The sequence below is a fragment of the Pteropus medius genome, unplaced genomic scaffold, assembly GCF_902729225.1.
Source record: "Pteropus medius unplaced genomic scaffold, Ma_sr-lr_union100, whole genome shotgun sequence".
NCBI lineage: Eukaryota > Metazoa > Chordata > Mammalia > Chiroptera > Pteropodidae > Pteropus > Pteropus medius.
In genome coordinates, this window is record NW_024353517.1 from 2095111 (window position 1) to 2112408 (window position 17298).

General features: G+C 36.4%; 1 protein-coding gene and 1 pseudogene across 1 annotated transcript in view; one reads left to right on the forward strand and one right to left on the reverse strand.

Moving 5' to 3' along the window:
* The window catches only part of YEATS2 (YEATS domain containing 2), an 84274-nt gene that overhangs the window by 48974 nt on the left and 18002 nt on the right, over window positions 1–17298 (forward strand). The window contains 8 exon segments of the mRNA XM_039850551.1: window positions 6524–6782; window positions 8959–9120; window positions 10552–10619; window positions 10690–10724; window positions 10726–10810; window positions 11579–11737; window positions 14879–15055; window positions 16439–16622. Coding sequence (XP_039706485.1) covers window positions 6524–6782; window positions 8959–9120; window positions 10552–10619; window positions 10690–10724; window positions 10726–10810; window positions 11579–11737; window positions 14879–15055; window positions 16439–16622 — 1129 coding nt within the window.
* LOC120593109 (uncharacterized) lies at window positions 5300–5418 on the reverse strand (annotated as a pseudogene).

Sequence of the window (17298 nt, forward strand, 5' to 3'; positions counted from 1 at the left end):
TGTTAAACCCATCTACTCTTACAGTAATCATTGACAAGAGCAGGGGCATGTGTTACAGAGGGTCCAGGAACAGTTGAAGAGGCAAAGGGATGCAAAGTGTTATGTCTCTGGCAGTGAAGGTGATTGACTTCATGAACACAACTTTCCACATGATTCAAGTCTAAATTGGTAACTGACAGGACCAAGGTCCACTGTTTTACTTGTTTATTTCTAATAGGAGAGTGCTATAGCTTATATCTCTGATATCCAGGCTTTGTGATCTGTTTAATGATTCTTGGCTCTTTAGAGAATTTATTTTCTTTATAATTTGGAGGTATGGGGAATTAATGTGTTGGGAGAACTGTAGAATTGTACGTAGATCCGTGTTTTCCTGTATCGGTTATGCTTTATGAGTGCCTGTGTATGTCATGCTCATACTTATACATGATTTATACCAACAACTTTGCGGTGTGGATATTTTCACCCACATTATACAAATGAGGAAACTGACTCAGAAGTTAAGCAGCTTTCTTGAGAACATACCTCTAATAAGTGACAGGATTTGAATCCAGGTCTGCTGACTTCAAAACTCCCCATTTCAAAGCTAATTAAAATTTGTGAACCATTGTCTGTAACCTAAAGATGCTTTTAGAACATCTAGAGTTAAAATATCTTAACTTTGGGGGAGATATATTCTAAAGCTATTAGGAATATTATGTGAAGTATTTGTTTTTCATCTTGAAAGCCAGCCTGTCTAGGGAGAATGAATTGAGAGGCATACTTTAAAATAGAAAAAGGTTTTGGATATTTCGATTAGTCTAGACAGCTACATATGGATCAGGATTAAAATTCATAGTGTTATAAGTGGTTCTAAAAATCCGTAAGAGTCCATTAACCACGTTCCCAAACTTATCTGGCCATAAGAATTAGCTGATGATTAATAATATGTAGATACAATAGGCCCCTATCTTCATACTTATTGAATCAGAATCTTCTTGGGGGCCCTAGGAATCTGGATTTTTAACAAGCTCCTCTGACTCATCTGATTAGTCAAATATAGGAGCCAGAGTTATAACATCAAATTTGACATTGTGGCTTCCATAGCCAGAATCGCGAAGACAGGTACCCCCAGCTGCTTCCTAATGCTCCCTATGTTTAAGCCTCAGGGGCAAGCATTTTCTCAATGTCCTGTAGTGAATGAATTATTGTCATCTGTACTTCCTACTCAGACACATCCTATATACCTTATTCAAAATCTATTTTGCTTTGCCTAGAGATACATGGTATCACTTATTTAGGTAATTGACTTAATATAATATTGCTATTTATGCTCAGAAGCTCTAGATAAGTTCGTTTCTGCTTTTTGCCACTTTGCATTTTGCAAATCCACTCATTAGTGCTGAAGAACTGTTAGCCTTCCTGACACATTGCCACTTACCTAATTGCAGTGTAGGACTAAGAGAAAGTGCATAGGTGTGTGCTAGAATGCCCTGAGTAAAGTTTAAAGGCACCTGAAAAGAAAAGCCACAAAAGAGTGTAAAAGACCCGCAGGAAAGCAGTAGAGGGTGAGAAAAGACATCACTGTTTATCCGGGAAGTTTTGTGCATACTTTACACTCGAGATAAGGAGCTGTCTGCAAGCGCAGGCTGTCTCTAGTTATGCTGAAGCGCATTCCTAGAAACTACGCTGGGAGCCAGGAGAGTGAAAGAAATGGCACAGTTTTACCTTCCATACTATTTTGGCACAGTAGAAACACAGCTTATCTTTTTCATAAAAGTGGAGAGAGGGACCACTTTTAACATGAAAAGAGACAGGAATTGATGGGTTCATGTGGGAAGCAAGCAGTGTGGACAGTAAAAAGAGTATGAGCTTTGGACTATAGAACTTGCTAGAAATCTCAGATCCCAGTCACGCATTTCTTGTGAGACCTGGGCAGGTATATCTCTGGAATAATATCCTTTGTCTTTCAGAGTTGTCGGAGAATTAGAGAGCGTTGTATATAAAAGACCTAGCACAGAGCAGGTACTCAATAAATGATAGCTACTGTTATGTGATCGAGCATGAGCTCAGTGGTGTATACATATGTGAGTACCATGATAATAGTTATAATCATTCAATACAGAATTAATTAGCTTTGTTTTTCAGTGTCTGGAGGGAAAAATCACATATATAGAATCCTCACCTTCAGGTCATTAAAATAAATTCTGACTTGCAAAGGCCCATAAAGAGCACAGGAAGGGCAGAAATAGAAACATTGAGTCAAAGCATGAATCAAAGTGATATATTTATAACCACACAGAACAAAGTGTGTCCGCTTTATAAAACTAGAAGGAAATTAGAAATATAGAGAGAAGTATTGTGGAATGGGAGGGGAAAAGAGTTGATAGGTGAGTTCAGGTTGTATTGTTTAAAAAAGAAAATTTAATTTGGGGTGATAGTGCCCTACTTAAGAGCCTTCCTGGTGTGTAGGGTTTCCCCCAGTAGAATTCCAGGCTTCCTCATTCTCCTCAGTGTTTTAGAACAAAGGAGGAGATGTTAATCTTGCAAGTGGTATTCTCCTGTTGGATAAGCTTGGCTAATAAAAACTGCCCTCCTGTGGCCAACTTGGTATACCACTTTTTATTTGGCTCAGAGAGATTGTGTCATATCATGGAAATTTTGAAGCAATTGAGTGTGAGCATAGAGGTTGGCACAAGGAAGGAAAAGCAAGTCAGATGCATGGAATTTGAGGAAAGTGGTTAAAATAGGTCCAGTATGTGTGTGTGTATTTTCCTTTAAGATCTTTGCTTTCTTTTTTAGTACAGGAACATGAAAACATTGTGTAATTTAGCTTATGCAATGGATTATTAAATTTGATATGTTTAGGAAATGTGAAGAGTTTTGTCTTAGGAAAAAAGTTCAACTACTGCAACCATGATAAACAGAAATGAAAGGCTTAAATAAGTTTATTTCTCTCACACCTAAAAGACCAGTAGGCAGCTCTGGTCTGTTTGTTTCACAATCATCAGGAATCTAGACCCCTATCTTGTTACTCTGCCATTCTCAAAATTTGGTTTTTAGCTTGTGGGCTAAGATAGCTACTTTATCTCATGTCCCCATGTTCACATTTCTGGCCAGCAGAGAAGAGAGAAGGAGAAGGGAGTGAGCGGGGGAAGTATAACCCAAAAGTTACACTCATCACTCTGTTCACATCCCTTTAGGCAGAAATCAGATAGACAGACTTACATGTGAGAGAGTTGTGAAGTATAGTCAATATTCTACGTGGCCATGTCTCTAGGTGAAAATTGGGGGTTCTGTTACTATGAGAGAGAAGCAAAGAATGGATATTGGGGTTCCGCTTCTGCTATACCCCAAAAAACGTTTTTCTACATTAATAAACTTTTTTCATAAATTCACAGAAAAGTTCTTGATTAGTAAGAAGAGTTTTTATACCTCCACATCTCTAGGGGTAGTGACCTTCTACAGCAGCACTCTATATTGCCTGCAGAATGAGGCATCCAGTCAGAATAGAGTGATTTGGATAATCCTAAGGGATTGTTTTAACCAAGTCAGAGTGGGTGAGAGAATTTCTAGGTCAACTTGCTTTTTTAAAAATTGGTTCTTTGATTCTTTCGTTTCTTCCTTCCTTCTTTCCCTCCTTTCTTAAACTTATATAAAAGTGGAGAGCCAATTATAATGAATCTTATGTACTCATTACCCAGTTTCAACAGTTATCAGCATTCTGCTAATCTTATTTCTCTTCCTAGAATATTTTAAAGCAGATACCAAATGTTATATACTTTAATTTCTATTTGACTAATAATCTAGGGTTTAAGATCAGGGTCCTCTGCCCTGGCCAAATGCTGAAGACAGTGACAGATGTTTACCCTTTGATTCTCTCTATCCTTTGGGTCTCCATATAACTCATATTACCATTCTTCAGTTAATAATAAGTGCCGTGGTTAACAGCAGCTCTCATTTACTATGTACTTCCTGTTGGCTTCACATTTTATAAATTTATTTCCACTTATGCCTCATAATCTTATGAGAAATATTATTATCCATATTTTATAGATGTGGTATCTAAAGCTAAAGCTCAAAGAGATTAAATAACTCATCCAGCTACTAACTGGTGGAACAAAACTGGGAAACCAGGTCTGACAGCTTCTAAAAATCTATACTCTGTCCTCCGTTACACTGTATTTTATAACAATTGATTAGGGGACCATTTTTTTTTTTACATCATCCATGTTATCCAAGCACATGGCAACTGTATTTTACTCTACTCGTATTTTTTTTTTAAAAGAAACCAAGTATGATTTAATAATTATTTGACTTAAAAATCCCATTCATCAGTTGTATATAGTTTATCTTTTTGTTCTACCTTCTACGTAATCATGTCATTCTTTAATTTAGAAATACAGAGAATAATACAATCAATACCCACATATCCTCCATCCTGAATTAACATATTCACGTTGAGATTATTTTTCCTCCAAGTAAACAAAGTTGAAGTCTACTTTGTTCTTCCCAAAAGCAACACTGTCATGAATTTGAATGCATACCTTTCCAATTCATACTTTTATCATGGGAATACATAGCCATAAATAGCATGTAATGTTTATGTGCTTGGAGATTTAAATAAAAGATACAGTTGCCCCTTCAACAACATGGGTTTGAACTGCACAAGTTTACTTATACACAAATTATTTTCAATAAATATCTGTACTATTTTCTATCTGTGTTTGGGAGTCCATGGATGCGGGCAGGGGGCAGAGGGTGCTGACTATATGCATTGATCTACACCATTATATATTGAGGACTTGAGCAGCCATGGATTTTGGTATCCACAGAGGTTCCTGGAACCAATCTCTCATGGATACTGAGGGACAACTGGTATAAAGTTTTTGGGGATTCAAAAGTTATACTTGGATTTTTGACTGTGCAGGGGATCACCACCCCAAACCCCCACGTTGTTCAAGGGTCCACTGTATTCCTAAAAGTAGAATTGCTGCAACATGGGGCATGTGAATTTTCAGTGTTATGCCAATACCTCTCTGAATGGCTGTACCAATTTACTTTTTTACAAGCAGTGAACAAAAGTTCCCGTTTCCGCATATCCTCTAGCCAATTCTTGGTGTTATCAGACTTTAAAATTTTTCTCCTCCAATCTGATGGGTAAAAAGTATTTCCTACTTTATCTTTTGTGCCTTCTGAAGACAAATCTTTTGCCTTATTTTTTTTTTTTTTTTTTTAGGCAAGGCAACTCTTGGTTGACCTTACAAATTGCAAGGACTTTGTCAGCTTACGATTCCTTATTTATTTTTATTTTTATTTTTTATGCCTACAGCACCTGGGCTTCCTAGGTGGTCTCCCATCCAAGTACTAACCAGGCCCAACCCTGCTTAACTTCTCAGATCAGATGGGATTGGGCTTGTTCAGGGTAGGATGGCCGTAGACTGCCATTTTTATAAAATCTTTTCATATAGTTTCTGCTGAGAAGTTTTTTATGAAATAAAGAACTGGGAAGTGATAAGCACTACCCCACTTGGCCATTATTTAAATTGTTTCTTCTAATTTAACATCCTACTATTATTTTGTTTTAAAAGCTTCATAGTATTTTATTACTTGAACGAGTTCTCCTTACAGTATTTTCAGAACCAGAGATCTAACTTATAATTTGGGTACTGGGTATTCTAATTCAATTAAATCTTCTTGCTAATGCTTTATCTTTTTTAGCCAAATATCTACCTTCAAGGAAAGGAAAGATTAGAAATATATAGGAAAAGAGAATTTTTCTTAATAATCAGTTGGAAGACGTGTCACTTAATAATCAGTTGGAAGACGTGTACAATATAATAAATGACATGAATTGTTAGGACCTCTTGAAATGAAGACATAATCATTTCAGTTGGAGATAAAAGAATGGGTTACAAAACAGGTGATATTTAAAAGTATATCGTGGAGATTATAGTTCATACATTAGATGTTTATTGCACAGTTTTTCTACTGTGAGGTTTAAAATTACTAAATATCCACACAATCATGAAATGCTTACGTAGATTATGGTATATCTAGTCTAATATATTTTTATTTGGTCATCTAAAAATGTTTTTCAAAAATAACACTGGAAAATGCTTATGGTATGATGTAAAATTTTTAAATTATAAAACTATATGTGTGATTCTAATCTGTTTTAAAATGAACATTAAAAAGAATTGAAAGTAAATACATTAAAAATATTAAGAGATTTATTTCTGAATGAGTAGAATTTTATTTTTACATTTCTGTATTTTGTATAAGAACATTTTTATAATTAAAATAACAGTAGCCGGGGTTAAGAGTAAACCTTTTATTGTAATAATATCCAAAATGTAAGGAGTACTGCTGTGTTTCACATATATTATAGGTCTCATTCCTAGATAATTTAATTAGACTCCTAGATATGTATTATATCTAGGACTTTGCTTTGTTCCTTGCTAGAACACAGTGACTATTCTGTTCTAAGAGCTCTCGAAAGCACTACGAGAAGAATCACTGCTGGACTTTCCTCTGTTTTGAACAGGTCGTTGGGGTTCCAGTTGGGTCTACTTTACCTTCAACAGTGAAACAGGCTGTGGCAATCAGTGGTGGCCAAATCCTTGTAGCCAAGGCCAGTTCCTCTGTCACCAAAGCAGTTGGTCCAAAGCAAGTTGTGACCCAAGGAGTCGCCAAAGCAATTGTGAGTGGAGGTGGAGGAACTATTGTCGCTCAGCCAGTGCAGGCCTTAACCAAGGCCCAGGTCACTGCTGCTGGCCCTCAGAAGAGTGGATCCCAGGGTTCAGGTAACTAATACTCATTAGGGGCCCTTTCATCAGCAGCCCTTACCAAAATGTTCTTTGCTAGTGATTTTATTTGGTATTTGGTTCTGTTTAGGAAAACCTAGTAGGTTGATACCATAAAGAGTTTATAAAAACACGTTACTCTTTTTCATGTAAATTGTACATAGAGGTTTATAAGTAGTTTGCTTTAAGATGTGTGTGTCTGTATGTGTGTGTCTGTATGTTTTAGCAATAATAATAAAAATAGAGGGTATTTCTTGCTACTGCTTTCAGATCGGAAGAATAATTCTCTTTTGTCCTTATCTCCACTTTGGGTTGTATTTCAGACTTAAAACACTATGGTCATTTGCCAGCAACATTTGAAGATATTTGACTAATGCATTCTCTACCAGACAAAAGTTTAAACAGTTTCAATGTGTTTTAGGCTTTGCTGTGTTGTTTTCGGCTTTGCTGTGTTGTTTTGAAAAAAATATACCTAAGATGTTAAATATTTACTAATTTTTCAAAGTCTTGATGAGGCTAAAGAATCGTTGAAGTGAGTTGGAAAGATAGAAGGTAGTAGAAATCCAAAATAAAGATTTCAGAGATGTCATATTGCTGGTAATGACAGAGATCATTCGTGGCATTAAAAGTGAGTGATCAAGATGCATTGGAAGAAATGATCTTTCGAGTTTAGAAGATCGAGCAGCAGAGAACCAGAGAAATAAATCATGTGTAATGTTGTCCCTGAGAATGGCAGTCTTTAGCACAGAGAGTAAGACTGAGTCAGGAGTCAGTCTGTAACAAATGAGAAGTGACTGGGAGATCAGTAACAGTAAAAAAGAGAGAAATAATATGATGTAGCCAAGCATGAACCTCAGAGGAGCTGAGTTGTATGTTTGTTTGCTTGCTTTTATTTTCGAAGTGAGGGGTGATAATGGTCTCAAAGCCAAACTAGGGAGCAAAAGATCTCTTCTACTCTTGGTTCTCAGATATTGAGGTAAGATTTTTTAAAAACTAATAATAATAATCCTTAGCTAAAAGAGCTGCTGGGAAAGTCATATCTTCAGAGGACTGTCAGGTTTAATTACCACAAAAGATATAACGTTCAAGAAAGTTGAGGTTTTAAAGGGTGTATTGATCATAGCAGGAGTTCTTGGGGGCATGGCGAAAAAGTTTGGGTAGGAGGAAGGGATGAGATTAGTTGAGATCAGGAACTATGAACAGTATAGAGATGGGACTTCAGGTGAGGTGGCTGACTAGGGAAGTTTCTGCTTCTAGCAGTGGCATAGATGCACAGTGGTGTAAGATAGGATTAGTTCTGGTAATAATAGAGGGGGATGGCGCTCAGTTTTAATAACAGCCCCTGATATTTTGGGGCAGCTTCTAGGGTTCTTACTTCGTAAAGTTTGGCACAGTGGAGTAGTAATGAGAACCACTTGGGGAGGCTCTGGGAGTCCTTTTCCTGTGGTTCTACAGGCTTCATTTCATGGAGATTTGAATTCAAAGACATTGCAGAAAAGCTGATATTTAAGTCTCCTTTAAGACTCATGTTTAAAGGTAGTTAGTATAGCCATGTGCACCAAGAAGTAAATTCTCAGGGGTAAGTGAAGGCTCTCTGACAGGTGAGACTTGAAAAGGTGAACTGTAGATTCATAGCACATGTGCCAGTTGTTGACTGTAGCGTTTGTGGTTCTCAGTAAGGGATGGAGGCTGGAAGTCTTGTTTCAAATCAGTAGATTCATCCTTTACTAGAAATTGACCAAAGGGGCTTTAAACAAAGTGTGAGGGGTGGGGGTTTCATCTATAGATAGATTATTTTGTTAATTGTCTAAACCACTGTAAATTTGAGAGTAAAAAGTCGCTATTAATAATTACAGTGGAACATAGCTGTAAACTGGAATTGTTCTGGGCAAATCAGGACATATGGTTGCCCTATTTAAATACAAATATAAATTACTTGCAGTTTATAACAGGCTCTTGTAGTATACAAATTATTTTTTAATTAAAAAGAGATTTAAGAATGTCAGCCTTTAAAGCATTATGTTTCTAGTAAATAAACTTTAGAGTTTACTGTTTGCTAGTGTTTTCTAGTAAGTACTTTATTACTTTGTGTGTTAGTTTTAGAGATGGCATTGCCCTCAGTTCCATATTATCTTAACCGTTTTTCTTTTTTTTCTTTTATTTTTTACCATTTTAGTCATGGCAACGTTGCAGCTACCAGCCACTAATTTGGCCAACTTGGCAAATTTGCCTCCTGGCACTAAACTCTACCTTACAACAAACAGCAAAAACCCTTCAGGAAAAGGAAAACTGCTGCTGATCCCTCAAGGAGCCATCCTGCGAGCCACCAACAATGCTAGTTAGTCCATCATTAAATCATTTGGTTCTTGGGTCTCTGGGTATGTTCATCTCATTCACCTGAGGGGCCATTCTTTCCTGTTTCAGGAAGCTATGCTTGGTGAAATAATGGTAGCATTTGCCCAAATGCACTTAAAATATACACATAATTTAACTGGAAATGGCTTTAAATAATCATAGACTTAGGAGGGGGCATTGTTATTTTGGGTTTACCTGCTCAGGGTTGGGATCAGGGACAAATTACACTGAAGAGTTATGGCTTTTGAGGCTGTGTTGGGAGAAAGCTGAACTGTAAACGAAGAGCTCTTCCCTTCAACGGTATCTGAAAACTGGTGACACCTGGGGAGGTCTGCGTGCTTCTAATGGCTGGAACCTATTTTTATTTTGAAGGGGATGGGAACAGGATTGGATGCAGTTGTCTCTGCTTGCCATTGTTAAGATGTGCTTTTTAAGTTTGCTAGGTTTGGAGATAGAAAGAAATACAGCCTCAGCCTTAATGTACAAGTCTTAAAGCCCCAAGGAAATTAGGTGGTTTATCTAAAAGTTTACTTATGTAAACTTTTGCTTTGACATATAGAGGAAAACTATCTGGGTAGTGTTGAAAGGAAAGGGTAAAAGGAATTATATCCCTCTGAATTAGAAGTACAGTTGATACAGCAATCAGGTTCATTAGAAATTAGCCACTCTTGCCAAAATGCAGTGTGTAAGCTAATCACCGTTTTGCTTATTGACGCTAATGGGTGATTTCCACTCTCTCACCCTGGTATTTTTCCTCATACCTAAGCATTGGTGAATCAAAATGTTAGATATGTAAGAAAAGGACAATGTAAGTATTCCAGAATTCATCAGAGAGCTACTTAGATTTTAGTTAATATACATTATGTCACCAAAAGGGAAGTAAAAAGGGTCCAAAGGCTTTTAACGTGGAATTTGAAAAGCATAAAAGAATGGGGCCCTGGAGTCATTATAAATATGAGGAAAGTCTTAGTTTTTTCCAAGGTGGGTAAGACCAAAAAGAGAGTACTGTAAAATTACACTAAATTCTAGCAGTTTCACTGAAATTGAATCAGATGCCCAAAAGTTTGGAAGCACTTCTCTGAGCACATTCAAGTGTTGATTAAAATTAACACCTGGTTAGAAAATGTCAGTATCCGACTCTCTCTTGATCTCCCACAACTAAGTCAAAACAGTTGTCAAAGATAAGTTCTTCATTGTTCTCAGAGCTGAACTAGTCAACTGTCATTCAGTTGAAAGTAAATAGATGTTAGTCTTCAACTCTAGGAAGTTCTCTCTCTTATCACAGAAAGGAGGAGGAAAATAGGAAAGGGAAGGAAAGTGCTGTAAAAAACATTTCTGGGCTCACCTGTTTTTTTTCCACTGAACCTCTTCTTGATACTTTTTATGATGTTGCTGTCATTCACTGTATTTGCAGACCTACAGTCTGGATCAGCTGCCGGTAGTGGTGGTGGTGGTGGTGGTACAGGAGGAGGAGGACAGACAGTCTGGAGGTGGCAGCAGCCCAGGGTGGAAGGAAGGAGGAGGAGGAGAGGAGGTGGAGGAGGTGGAGGAGGAGGGAGGAGGAGGAGGTGGAGGAGGAGGAGGAAACAGGAGGAACCCAAAGCCCCGCTGGCCCTGGAGGGATATCCCAACACCTGACTTACACATCTTACATCCTCAAGCAAACACCTCAGGTCTGGTCATTGGTGACTGGTATCTTTTAAATCATTTAGTCATTTATTAACTGCCTTTAATTGTAGTGGGTTTACATTACAGCTCTGGGATCAGGGGTCAGTGCTAACATTTTAGCTGTGTTATAAATCTGTGTTATTTAGGGCTCATTTTGTTTCAAGAGAAGAGAAAATAGAGATTTAGAAAGACATAACTTATCCAAGGCCACTCTGCTAAGCCAGTGGTGGAAATGTGGTTTTAAACCCAGCTCTTTGCTAATGCCTCCTAAATCTTTGCAGTAATAAACAGTATTAATGTGCGTGCAGTTGAAAGTTTTCTCTTTGAAGGGAGTCACCAAAGAGATAGAATCAGGTTATGGTATTTAGAGTTAGGTTGGAGTCAGAATTACGAACAGGTTCTGCCTTCTTTCCCTTTGTTGCTAAAGTCTGGGCTCTTCTCTACAGAAAGTAATGGAATTTTGGTTCCAGACATTCTTATTGAGAAGGATGGATAGTTATCAGTCTGAATGAGTAAATCCAGCTTTGAGGACTAGATTACAAAACTTGAGTTTCCAACAGCCTGCTCTGTAACTACTGTGCAAAGTTTGAGAAGTGGTGGTTACTATTGGTAGTGACACTGAGCACAGAACTGTTCTCAGTTATTTTGACTGAGTCACAGAATTGAAGGGAAGCATCATAGCTTGTAATACAGGGCCTTGTGATTTAAAGGATCCAAGCAAGTTATTTGAATATAACAAATTACTGATTAAATCTTTATATTTTCTGACTTAGGGTACGTTTTTAGTTGGCCAGCCATCACCCCAGACATCTGGAAAACAGCTGACTACTGGGTCAGTGGTCCAAGGAACACTGGGAGTCAGCACATCTTCTGCACAAGGACAACAAACTTTAAAAGTCATCTCTGGACAAAAAACCACTTTGTTTACCCAGGTAAATACACACACACAGACACACACACACACACACATACACAAATACATGGTGATTATGGCATTTATTTACATATTTACAATTTAACTCTTTCCACAAAGAAATTAAGGTTACATAAGAAAATTAATAAAATAGTATAGAAAAATCAGAATAAAATGTTGAAACTGGCAAATAAAAGTAGAACGAGAAGATAAGGCCAGAGAGTTAGATATGCAAACAGTAATGTCCTATATAGTTAATAAAATTTGTCAAAGCAAAATGAGAAGCATGATCAGTTACAAAGTTCACATTATTTGTGAGAGGAAAAAAAAATGTAACCACGTAATATTTTCTTTAAAGAAACAAAGGTTTTCTTGATATTTTATTCTAAAATTTTTCTGGAAGGACTTCATGTTGGAGATTCTGAATAATGTAATAGGCGATTTCAGCCAAACTATCCATACAATAAGTAAATTACTCTAGAGGTTTTTGTGCATGTTTCTACGGCATTCTTTAGTATAAGCCAAAGAATAATGACAGAATATTTTAACTAGGTGAGGGATATCATAATTATCTGTAGGAGAATCTGTAGCTAGATCTCAGAATCTTACCCAATGAAACAAACAAAGTACAGAAGGATTTAGACCTTCTGTATGATACCATTTATCAAAAAACTGCATTTTTTATGACTCTCTGTAGGTCAGCATTTCTCAAAGCATGGAATGAATATTGGATTTTTGTCAAATGCTTTTTCTGCTGAGATGATCATCCTTTTTCTTTCTTGGCTTATTAATATGGTTATATTGATTTTTCAAATGTTAAGCCACCCCACATTCCTGGGATAAACTCCATTTGGTTATGATATGTTATCTTTTTTTTAATATATTGTTTAATTTGGTAAAATTTTATTTAGAATTTTTGCAAGGAATGTTGGCCAGTAGATTTCTTCATAGTTTCTGTCTGGTTTTGGTGTCAGGGTAATGCTGGCCTTATAAAATGAGTTGGAAATTTCCCTCTTCATTTTTCGGGAAGAGTTTATGTAGAATCGATTGGTATTATTTCTTCCTTAACTGTTTAGATTACAACAGTGAAGCCATGATGGCCTGGAATTTCCCTAACTGGGAGGTTTTTAACCATAATTTCAGTATATTTAGTAGATGCAGGACTATTCAGTTTATTTCTTCTTGAGGGAGGTCTGGTACTTTATATCTTTAAAGGAATTTGTCCATTTCATCTATTTGAATTTATCGGCATAAATATGTTCATAATTTTTCATTATTAACCTTTTAATACCTGTGGAATCTTTAATGATATCCCCTTTTCATTCTTGATTTTGATAATTTTGTATCTTCTCTTTTTTCTTTATCAATTTAGCTAGCGGTCTCTTGATTTTATTGAAATCTTTTCAAATGACCAGCATTTGGTTTCCTTGAGTACCAATTTCCCTTTGGTCAGATGCTCTTTCAAAGAGATATAAGGCCCCAAAATTCTTTAGGCAGTTGTTTAAAAACCTTAGCTGATTTTTTCTTACATGCTTATGTTGCAGCCAATGCAATGACATTCTCCCTGTCCTGCCACAGCTGAGACAATTACTGTTGTCTTTTATTAAGTTATAATTTATATAAAGTAATGCACAGATTATAAGTGTACTTGCTCAGTGAATTTTAGCATGTAGCCACTATCCCAAGATAAAGAACATTTCTGTCACTCTAAAACATTATCCTTTTTTTCCTTTCAGTTCTTTTCTGTCACCATTTTTCTATTTCTATTATCATAGATTAGCTTTTGTCAATTCTTGAATTTGCTATCAGTAAAGTTATGTAGTATGTACTCTTTTATGTCTAGTTTCTATTCAACATAATGTCTTTGCATTTTTCCATATGCGTATCAGTTTATTATTTTCTGTTCTTGAGTGGTATTTTGTTGCATGATTCTATTCTGTTGATGGACATTTGGTTTATTTCGTTTTTGACTTCTGAGTGATACTGTTATGAACATTCCTGTATAGATCATTTTGTACAGTAGAATAGCTAGGTCATAATGGTAAGTACATAAGAAACTTTTTAAGAAACTGACAAATGGTTGTGCAAAGTAGTTGTATCATTTGACTCATAAGTAATATGAGAGAGTTTCGATTGTTCCACATCCCACCAACATCGAGGATCATCATTCTTTTTAATTTTAGTCATTTTTGTGAGTATGAAGTGATATCTCATGGTGGTTTCAATTTGCATAAGACTCCAGTGCAAATTATGCCATAGCTACTACTTCTGAATTCTGATCCTGGCCCCACCAGTTACTGGCTGTGTGACCCTGGTAAAGTCACTGAGCTTAATCTTTCATCTTTAAAATGAGAGTAAAATCTACCCTGTAAGGTTTATGAAAAGATTGAATGACAGAAGATATATAAAAGTGCTTTGTGCCATTCCTGGCACATAGTATGCCCTCAGAGACTGATAAATGGTATTACTCATGGGGTGCATTAATTTTGGGAACAAAGCAATCATTTAGACCAGGAGGCAGCAAACTGAACTTAAAACTTCCTGTTTTTATAAACATTTTATTGGCACACAGCCTCACCCATTTCATGCTATAACAGTAGAGTTGAGGGGTTGCAGCAGAGACCACATGGCCTGCAAAGCTGACATGCTTAGTCATGCCATTTACATGAAAAGTTTGCCGAGCCTTGTTTTAAACTACTAAAACTTATAATTTGTCGAATGGTTCCCTAGTACTAAAGGCTAATCTTGTATTAGCATAGAGCACCGTTAATATAACCATTTAAATTTGGACTTCTTGGTTCGATTTTCATGTTTAGAGATTATATATACATTTAAGAGCACTTTGGACTCAATTTTTTTGATAACAAATGGCCTGGTATCTTTCAAGAGACAACTGCCAAATAGTGACTTGCAAATGCTTTCATTTACTTGTTCTACAATGAACAAGTTTTCATTTACTTGTTCTACAATGAACAAGTAAATTTGTAGGTAAAATATTATAAACTCATGATCTTGTTGGAGAGGTGCCCAGACACTTCATAAAGTTTTTTGATTGCAAGACTTTCTTGGATGTGCTCTAGTTTTGGGGGCGTATGTAAGGGATAAATTGTGCCTATTAACTAGGGCAGCATTGCTACTTCATCTCATTTTGTTTCTGAAGGCGGCCCCTGGGGGACAGGCGTCTCTGATGAAAATATCTGATGGTACATTGAAGTCTGTGCCAGCCACTTCACAACTCTCAAAGCCTGGAACCACAATGCTGAGAGTAGCAGGAGGGGTTATCACAACTGCCACCTCACCAGCTGTGGCCCTCTCAGCAAATGGTCCTGCACAACAGGTGAGAATTAGCGTGACAGTAGAAGATCATAATGAAACATAAAAATAGTAAGAACATAAAGAAGATACTCAGCAGGCACACCAGTGAGCCATATTGCTCTTTTTTAAAAATTGAAGTGTAATTTACATACCCTAAAATTCACCATTTTAAAGTGTACAGTTCAGTGGTTTTTATTCTCAAGGTTGTGCAACCATCACCACCTAATTCTAGAACATTTTATCACAGCAAAATGAACCTCTATACCCTGTAGCAGTCGTGGGATGGACATTTGGGTTGTTTAAACTTTTTGACTATAATGAATAATGCTACTATGAACATTTATGTACAAGTTTTTGTATAATCATATGTTTTCACTTCTCTTGGGTATATATCTAGAAAAGGAATTGCTGGATCACATAGTAACTGTGTTTAACATTCTGAGGAGCTGCCAAATTGTTTTCCTAAGTGGCTGCACCATTTTAGATTCCTACCAGCAATGGATGAGAGTTCCAGTTTTTCTGTATCCTTGCTGACATTTGTTCTTGTCTACTTTTTTTTTTTATTATAGGCATCGTGGTGAGTGTGAAGTAGTATCTCATTGTGGTTTTGATTTGCATTCCCCTGATAGCTAATGATGTTGAGTATCTTTTTATGTGTTTTTTTGTTTGGTTGGTTTTTTGCCATTTGTAAGTTGTCTTTGGAGAAATATCTATTCAGATTCTTTGCCTATTATTTAGGTGGGTTATTTATTGTCTTTTATTATTGATTTGGATAAACAAATGTATATCCATAAAATTGAAAATTATTCAGCTGTAAAATGAATGAAGTACTGATGCATGCTACAACATATTTTTACCTGAAGCTTTTCCCGGTACTCTTCCCTCCCCATCCCTGGGAGAAGTAGTCACTTTCCCCTCATTTGTGATGGTGCCTTGTACCTGTGCCTGCTGTGGCATTCATCACGGTTTAGTAACCCTCTCCTATTTGAGGGCTTTTATCTCTGGACCACGTAGCAGATGTTTGCTAAATTAATATAACAAACTTTAAAACATTATAGTGAGTTTTCAATAAAACTCATTTTATTCCAGTTTTCATTCTGAGATTATATCCTCCTACATTTTTGGTGTTGAAATGTCCTTTTATAAAGTAATATAATAGATGGTGAATTTTTTTAATGTGGCAACCCTGTGAGACCTTCTCATTTAAAATTTTTCTTGGTCCATGAAATCTAAAAGTCTAGGATCCACTGAACTAGAAAAGAAATATTTTTCAATGGCATGACATTTAATAGGTAGGTAATAATAGCTAGTAGATAATACTTCTTGAATATGCTACATGGCAGTCACTGTTGTGACACTGCTTTCTTTTTCATTATTGTTCTTTCTGATCCTGTCGATTGAGCAGTCAGAAGGAACAGCTTCTAGTTCATCATCTACTATAAGTTCTGTAATGAAAACTTCTGGGCAGCAACAAGCATGTATGAGCCAGGCCACCATGGGCTCCTGCAAGGCTGCAGCTCCCTCAGTTATCAGTGCTACATCCCTGGTGTCCACACCAAACCCCATCTCCGGAAAAGCCACAGTATCAGGTCAGTTGTACTGTAATGATGTTATTTTCTTTCTCTCTTGGGCTAGAATATTTTTGGAAGGTCTTAAACAATATGATGTGTAATATGTTGTTAAAAATAATTAATTCAGCAACATTTTCCGGGTAGCTGCTTTTTAGATAAAGTATTCTTATTTAAAATTTGTGTAAATTTTTAAGTCTGAGATGGTTTTATAAATTGAATAAAAATTTTTAAATGATTAATAAAACCTCAGCCATCTGGAATCCTATTAGGTATTTCGGCTGCTTTCATAAGATAATTTTGTGGAGTGCTAAGAGTTTCCTCTCTTTAAAGTACCAATTTCTTTTTTTTTTTTTAATTAACTTTACATGGAACTCATTATAAAACACACATCTCTTTGCTTTCGCAAAACATATAAAATATAAATTAGTCTTAGTGACTTCAAGTCATGATTTTTAACATTAGTTATTAAGTTGGGTAGTGTTAGAGTGATATGCTTGAGGTCTCATAAGATGTATGATATGTTTGTGCCAACACTAAATGGCTCCAGAAAAGTGAACACACAGCACAAATCCTGGAGCCAGATTGCCTTAGTTAAAATAACTTGCTTCAGTTTCCTTGGCTGTAAAATGAGGTTGATAATAATACCTACCTCATAAAATTGAGAGGATTAAATGTGTTGTTTACACACACACAC